General features: G+C 44.3%; 1 protein-coding gene across 1 annotated transcript; it reads right to left on the minus strand.

Annotated features, from left to right (window-relative positions):
- Nucleotides 1–2,103: 2,103 nt before the first annotated feature.
- On the minus strand, nt 2,104–6,966 carry SVIP (small VCP interacting protein). Its single transcript, XM_009098713.4, has 4 exons — nt 6,834–6,966; nt 5,912–5,962; nt 3,613–3,726; nt 2,104–2,867 (listed from the first exon to the last, which is right to left on the minus strand). Exons 1-4 carry the CDS (start codon nt 6,894–6,896, stop codon nt 2,853–2,855), a joined length of 243 nt encoding a protein of 80 aa, XP_009096961.1. The 5' UTR covers nt 6,897–6,966; the 3' UTR covers nt 2,104–2,852.
- Between the last annotated feature and the right edge of the window lie 432 nt (nt 6,967–7,398).

Raw genomic sequence — 7,398 nt, forward strand, 5'->3', positions numbered from 1 at the left:
TAAGCAGGATTATTTACATCACTGATTGAGGATAGGGGTTTTCCCATCTTTATTAGAGGGATAATTGCTCCTTCCTTTGCAGTACCACCTTTTTTTCCAACGGCAATTTAGAGGTGATATGGAAAATCTCTGGCAGCTACTTAAAGGATTGTTGGTGGGGATGAGTGAAATGAGAAAGCAATCTATGTGTGGGAAGGTACAGCAAGTTTCTTGTGACTGAAGGCTCAATCCTGAATTTATTTCACATATTTACTTCAGATCTGGAAGATGAGCTGTTTGCTACACCACAGAGGTACAGAAGCATCTCCTTGGGTTCTTTTTGGGCTTACACATTGTACTGCTCATTGGCAGCAGCCTGAGAGTACCTGACAAGGGAAGGAGGCACAGTGCTGTGCTTTGCTCTGCCTGTGGTGTGTCAGCTAAGGCAAGGTGGGAACACACAAATGGTGATGGGGCTGGACAGGCTCTCCCAGACTCTGGAAAAACTGCTTGTGCCTGATGAGCTGTGTCTCAAGTAGTCTTGCCACTGTGCCAAATCCACATGCTGAAGTCATCTGTGTTCCTCAGGGCCCGCTGTGATGCTGCCCATCCTTGTGGAGACATTGCTTCTGTGTCTTCCCAAATTTCAGGAATTTCCTGCAACAAACATTCTAGCATAATCTTTGTATTTTAACCTTATGGAGCAGCAAATTGTTTCACTTTGTTACTGCAACAAAGATGATGCCATCACAGTCATGGAGAGTCAGCTTTTCAGCCCAGGGTACCAGCACTGGGCTCTGGCCTGCCAGCTTTTGAAATATAAGACTGCACTTTCATAAGATGAAGGAAAAAAAAAAAAAGAGTTGTACTGATGTAAACAAAATATCAACCATCTAGATAACCTATGTGAAAAGGTGCATTTTAACAGCCTCTGAGGTGAAGTAAATATCCAGGATTGAGGGATAAGAGACAGGAAAGGAGAGAGAACTCTCATCTGCGTGGCTCTCAGCCTTGCTGTTTAGTGGTACAAGGCAGGTTGCTATCAGCTGTGCACTGCTGATCTGCAGTGCTTTCTGCTCTCACTGTCAACTGACACAAAACTTAAACCAACAGTGAGTGGCTTTATTTACTCAAATGTTTGCCCAGTCAGTTAAGCCTGGCCATTTGGACAATTGGTATAGGAACATCTTTTGGAACAGCTTTGTAGGGGATTGATAACCTAGACCTAAACACTCCCACATCCTCTGATGTGGTTCCTTAGCCATAGAATAAATCCACCATTCAAAACTAGGTCTCTTAAGAAGCACAGACAGCTCTGGCTTTTACATGAAGGATGGAGAGAGAGAAGAATGTGATTGGTTTCCCAGGTTCTTCCAATGGCTTTAAATGGGTGTTCATGGCACTAATGCCAGCAGAGGCTTGGATGACAAGAGACATGGTTATTTGCTCCTCTTGCAATTTCAAAGGAGCATTTGACAGAGAATGAAGAAGAAAATGTTTAAAGTTTTAAATACCCCAAGTGACCAACAAAGTGTAAGTGCTGCTTAAGTGTCTTGTAGGACACCTACTCATTTCAAATTAATGTCTGAAATACCTTTTTATAACTCAATGCATTTTCACTAGACTTTAGAATTATTATGAACAGTTAATAGACTGAAGAGAGCAACTGCCAGCAATCAAAGGAAACTGAAGGCAGCCTTCAGCTAAGTATCCTGCTTTTTTCAGCCCAAACACCATTATGTTAAAATTGAAAGTTGTCCCTTCTCAACTCAATTCTGAAGGCTAAGCTCGGAAACTGTGTCAAGACCGCACTCTTGGGACAACATTGGGCAGTACTGAGATGTGAAAGACAAAATACATAGTTCAAGGGGAGGGAAAAAAGCCTTTATGTCCTGAGGAGGTCAGAAATGCAGCAATTGCAGTACTGAGCCCATTTATAATGTGCATAATGCTCTCTGGGGAAAAGAAAAGGTTTTTGCACTGGAAGTAGTCCACCTAAATAGATACCACAAACTTTTGGAAGTGAACAAGGTGATGGCATAGTAGCTGTTTTCCTGTTTGCTTTTCAGAATCCTGAGGTTAGCATTGCCCTCTTGTGGTAATAAATGAATACAACTAAGAACAGGATTTTTAATTTCATGTTTTAACTTTCAGTGTTCATTATAAATACTTACAGACTCAAAAGAAACCCACATGAGAAAACGAGAACAATTATTACACACATCATAAAATGGCATTCTTGAGCTAAGTACACAGGATTTATAAAGGTTTCTATTTCTTCTTTTACTAGTCACAAAATTATTCCATTTGTAAGGACCTGCCATGACTCTACTTTTCTTTTTTCAAAAAGGCACTAAATTCCTAAGCAGTGCAAGAGTCAATAGGAAACTGAAAAGAAATGCTGTCATCTGCATATTTAAATACATACATATGTGAAAAACTTTCTACATGAGGACTTGGGGAAAAGTTTAATTGTAGAGCTTGAAATAAGCATCAAAACCAACAGGTGGGCACCTGAGCTTGCTCAGGTCAGTCTTACACAGACAGACAGACATCAACTGGCCAGACAGTATACACATATTGGCTGACTACACGTAAGGTGGCCACTTCCAGCTGACAGGAAGTCTTGACACGGAAGCAATAAAACATGCATGGAAACAAACAAACGAAATTGGCAAAACCATAGTGTTCAGAATTAGTTCTTAGGCTTCTTTGTGAATGTTTCCACATCCATTGTCCCACAATGGCAAAGTACTGCTGAGTCTTCAGAGGTAAACAGCAAAAGCCACATGATGAGTAAGTGCCACTGGGCTGCAGAAACTGACAAGTTACTGGCAGTAAACATCAATCATCTTCTCTTCAGAACTCATGTGTTATCCAACCTGCCACTGAAGAAAGAAACAAAGCACACCACAGGTTTGTATGAAGATAAGGAAAAGAAAGGAAGAAATCCCAAAGCAAACAAACACTGTAAGGCTGTCGAACTACAATAAACTCTCCATTCACCTTTAAATTCTCAATAATCTTTTATCCCAGCAAGTGAAGGACATGCAGTGTATCAGTGGCAACTTATACAAACTCCTGCCTCCTGGATCATGTACGGTCATGAGGGCAAAAGATGAAGGCTTAGGAAGGCTGAGTTTCAATGATCAGATACATCTATTGTTTGGGAAAGTTGTAATTCTTTGTTCACTCTCTGCCTGGCCTTCTGAGGTAAAGGTCACATTACAATAGCAACAGTAGTAGTTTTATGCCAACACTGTTTCTTTTGTGATGAGAGACACATAAAGCCAAAACCATTTCCCTACTCAGTTCAGATGTTTTCTATAAGCTCTGAAGGAAGAGAGACAATCTCAGCTGCACTGAAAAGGAACCCTGAGCACAGGGTAACACAGTGATGAGGGCCCCAGTGCTGAGAGACTGTAAAACTCAGGTATCATGTATGCAGAAATTGGGAAGAAGTGATGAAGTCTCATTAAGAGCACTCCATGACAATGACACATGCTTCCATTTCTATTCCATTTCCCTTCCTCTTGGTTTTTCCCCAAGTTATTCAATCTTCTACATGACAAAACAGATTTTCACAGCGAATATATGGATGGTTGAATCACATTGTTGCTTTTTTAAACTTACTCTCAGTCCTCCTTCTCCCCCAGGACGTGAAGCTGCCATTCTTCTTTCTATTTCCTCCTGCTTCTTTTTCTTCTGCTCTACAGAGGAAACATTCTTAATACCTCGAGAGGAAGCCTGGGAGAAAACAGATTTGAGTAAGACCAAGGTAGCTATTTTTCTGGAGAGAAACCAAACTACAAGTGTTGGCAACACTATTTTATGAACTGTGGTTTGCATGAAAAGACTGAAGCACTTAGGAATGCTAATATTCCATCAAGGTAGCCCTTGCAGGATATTTCCTCATTCTGCAAACTTTAGGTAAGTGAGGGTGTTTTTGTTTCCCTTTGTTTTTACATCCAGGTGAAGATATTTAATTCTCAGATGCAGGACCAGAACTTCCCAAAAGCCCACAAATTTTTAGTCTGTTTTTTTCAGTGTCAGGGCCTACTTTTACCCTCGTGAACAGGGGAGAAAAGACCTGTGTTAGTAGTGCTAGCCCAGGCTGTGAAGAAGTTAAACTTTTCAGCTGTGATCTGTGAGAAATACCCTGCATGATAGTCCACCCTTCAAAATGTCACAGGGTGTGTGGGAAGCAGAATGAAATGAAAAATCTGCACGCTTCATATCCTTGTGGAACTGTTTAATGGCAATCTGGACTAGATGGCAGGAGCATCTCAATTACAGTTAACACCACGAAATAGAGCAAAAAAAAAAAAAAGGGAAATGTTTTAAAAACTGATTCTTATCTAAGTTTAGGGTTATAATAACATAGCAGAACTTATACAAAAGATGCTAAAATCTATCAAGGCAAACCAGCAACGTTCTCACCTGAATTTCAAGGTCCTGACAACAAGCTCAATTCTCAGTGGGGTACCAAGACAAATCTTACCAGCAAATAACAACATAACACCCTACTTAGTCCATATGTTCTCTGCCTCTTTGGAAACTGGGAAGGCCAAACTTTCTACAGCACCCCAAAAGGAAGAACAGCTCATATGATGTCAGGAGGGATAATGAGCAGCTAAGAAACATGTACAAGGAAACACTAAGCAGAGAAGGAAGGACATCTCATCTACTCTCTTGTCCCCTCACAAGGGTGAAACTAAGTAGGGCTGCTTGCAAGACATCTCCATCACCCAACATTCAGAGGCTAAAATGACCTCAAACACTGTCCTGAAAAATCCTGGTAGATGCTTTATCTCTTTGTCTTCCAAAAAACAAAAAGCAAGAGTGATACCTCCATTTTTCTTTGTCAGCATAATGGGTCCCACAAAGCTTCAAGGACATCCACGACCCTAACTGCTTCATTTCTCCTCCCTCTCAGGAAAGCTTTTTACCCACTTAAGAGCTAGCTATTTCCTACACTAATGCTCAAAAATCTCTTTGTGACTGAAACCCATTTGTGGTTGAAGAACAACATGTGGATTGCTTTCAGTACATAGAATGACACAAAATCAAAGGGTTTAAGGAGTCTCATGCATCACTCAGCTGTTGCTCCAATTATTTACTGAACTCCCTTCAAACCAGGTCAGCGTGGCCCCCTTGCATAATGACCAATCCATAATTCAATATGTAATGTCACTGACAGTCACACAAATAACAATCCTGGCTCTTCACAGTTCAGCTGTGGTCTCCAAGACACACCACCCCAAATCTACAATAAGAGTATGTGCTAGAAGTGCTTTTACAGGTATGTAAGGAAAAAAAAAAACAGGTTGGCTGTTCTGCTACAACATTTGTATCCTACCTCTTCTAGCTTTAAAGAGATCTAAGCAGTTAAAGCTTGGCAACCTTAAAAAGACAAAAGACTTAAGTTAATGCTACATCTTTGCTGGAATCTGAGCTTATAAACATGTTCAAACTGTTGCCTTGTTGATAAAGAAGAACTGCAAGTGCACAGAACCTGCATTTTTAAGAAAAGTACAAGGGCAGTACCACTTGAAATTGCCACTGCAACAAGGGTTTGACCCCTCTGGTTTGAATATTTCTCCATCTCTTGTTTCAAGTCTTAGAACATAGAAAAAATAATGTTGAAGTTGCTCTTCCAGTTCTTAGGTTGTTTTATAAACTACTGCACAATATCTCCCATCCAAACAAGCTCAGTTACTTTGCAATGGTCTTAGAGCACCTACCTGTGAAATTCTTAATAGATATAAAAAAGGTATAAATGTACAACATTAATAATACCTGGAAAGCACTACCCAACAATTCCCACAATCCAAACATGATACCCAGTGTCACCAGAGAAGCCACAGCCATTCTCCCCATAAACCAGTCATCTAAAACTAATTTCAACAAATGACATTTTATCAGACATTACCTCCATCTGCCTCTTTTCTGCGGCTTCTGCTAGTTGTCTTCTTTTTACTTCCTAGATAAAATGTTAAAGACAGTGAAATTCTACTTCAGTATAGACTTTGCATTCTTTTTCAAGTCTTAATTTTTAAGTACAACTCAAATCTGCGGCACTAACTCCCGCAAAATGACAACTTCAAGGTAATTAGCATCATCTTTCCCTGCACAGCCAGCCTGCAAGAACCAAGTGTTTTTAGAGACTAATATGCCAGAAGAGCAGCTGCTGGCACAGATACAGCCAAACCCCACCAGAAATCACTCTTCAGCTGCTCTGCACCTTCACTCCAAAAATCCAGCCTGGGCTGAAATGGCACGCAGTGTATGAAACATCCTTTTAGAGTCTGGAAAGGGGAATGCTTCCTCTCCCAGAAATCCTCAGCTCAGGGTACGAACACAGACAGGGGCTCTTACTCACCTAGGAAAAACGTCACGTAGTGGAGGCTAGTTAGAAGTGAGCATCGCTATCCACCAGGGAAAAAAAGCACAGCTTTTCCTATTTCTTGTAAAAGTGAACTAGGAAAAGCTCGCCTTGGCTACAATTATGCACTGACACGTCTGAGGGGAACCCCGGTCCCCACAGAGCCCCGGTGCCCACGGGTGAGCGCGGCGCCGAGCAGCGGGAGGTTCCAGGGCGCCAGGCCCCGACCTGCGGGCTGCCCCGGGTGTCCCGGCCCACAGCTGTCCCCAGCCCAGCCCGGGGGCCAAGGAGCGGCTCCCTGTGCCCGGCACAGCCCCTGCCTGCCGGGGCACCGCGGCCTGGCCTCCATGTTGGCGAGGAAGGAAGGAAGGAAAGAGACCGCCCCCCGCGCTCCCCTCAGCGCGGCCGCGCCGGGCGTCGCTAACACACAGCGGGCAAGGCCGGGGCAGCCCCGCCGTCCCTCACTCACCGGGTCCGGCGTCTCCACCACGTCCTTGACGGCGCCCCCCATGCAGGGCAGGCACTGCCCCATGGCGAGCCCCGGCAGGCACAGGCCCCGCGGAGGAAGCGCCGGCAGTGCCCGCCCCGGCCTGGGCCCGGCGGGGGCGGGCGGCGCCGGGGCGGAGGCTGGAACGGGGAGGCGCGGGTGGCCCCGGTAGTGAATTGAGCGGACGGTGTTCCATAGGGAATTCTCCCTGTGACGGCACGGGGAGAGCAGAGCGGTCGGGTTCGCGGGCGGTATCGGGCTCAGGGCCCGCCGGCAGCCCGCGGTTCCATGCCGTGCCCGCCCGGGCTGCCCCTGCTCAGCTCTGAGGCCGCCGCAGATCTGTTTCGGCCCGGTGATTGAAGGTGTCGCTTTCTGGCTCTTCTGCTCTTTCTCCCGTTTTTTCTTAAGAGAAAAGGAAGAAACCTTCTCTCCTGGTTATTTACAGTAGACTCCAGCATTGCCGTACTGCCCGAGTTTGAGTGTTGGTGCATACATCAGCCCCCAAGGATTGCGCCAGGAGTGTGAAATGTGTGAAAAACGACAGTCG

Source organism: Serinus canaria, chromosome 5, assembly GCF_022539315.1.
Source record: "Serinus canaria isolate serCan28SL12 chromosome 5, serCan2020, whole genome shotgun sequence".
In the NCBI taxonomy this organism is placed as follows: Eukaryota; Metazoa; Chordata; class Aves; order Passeriformes; family Fringillidae; genus Serinus; species Serinus canaria.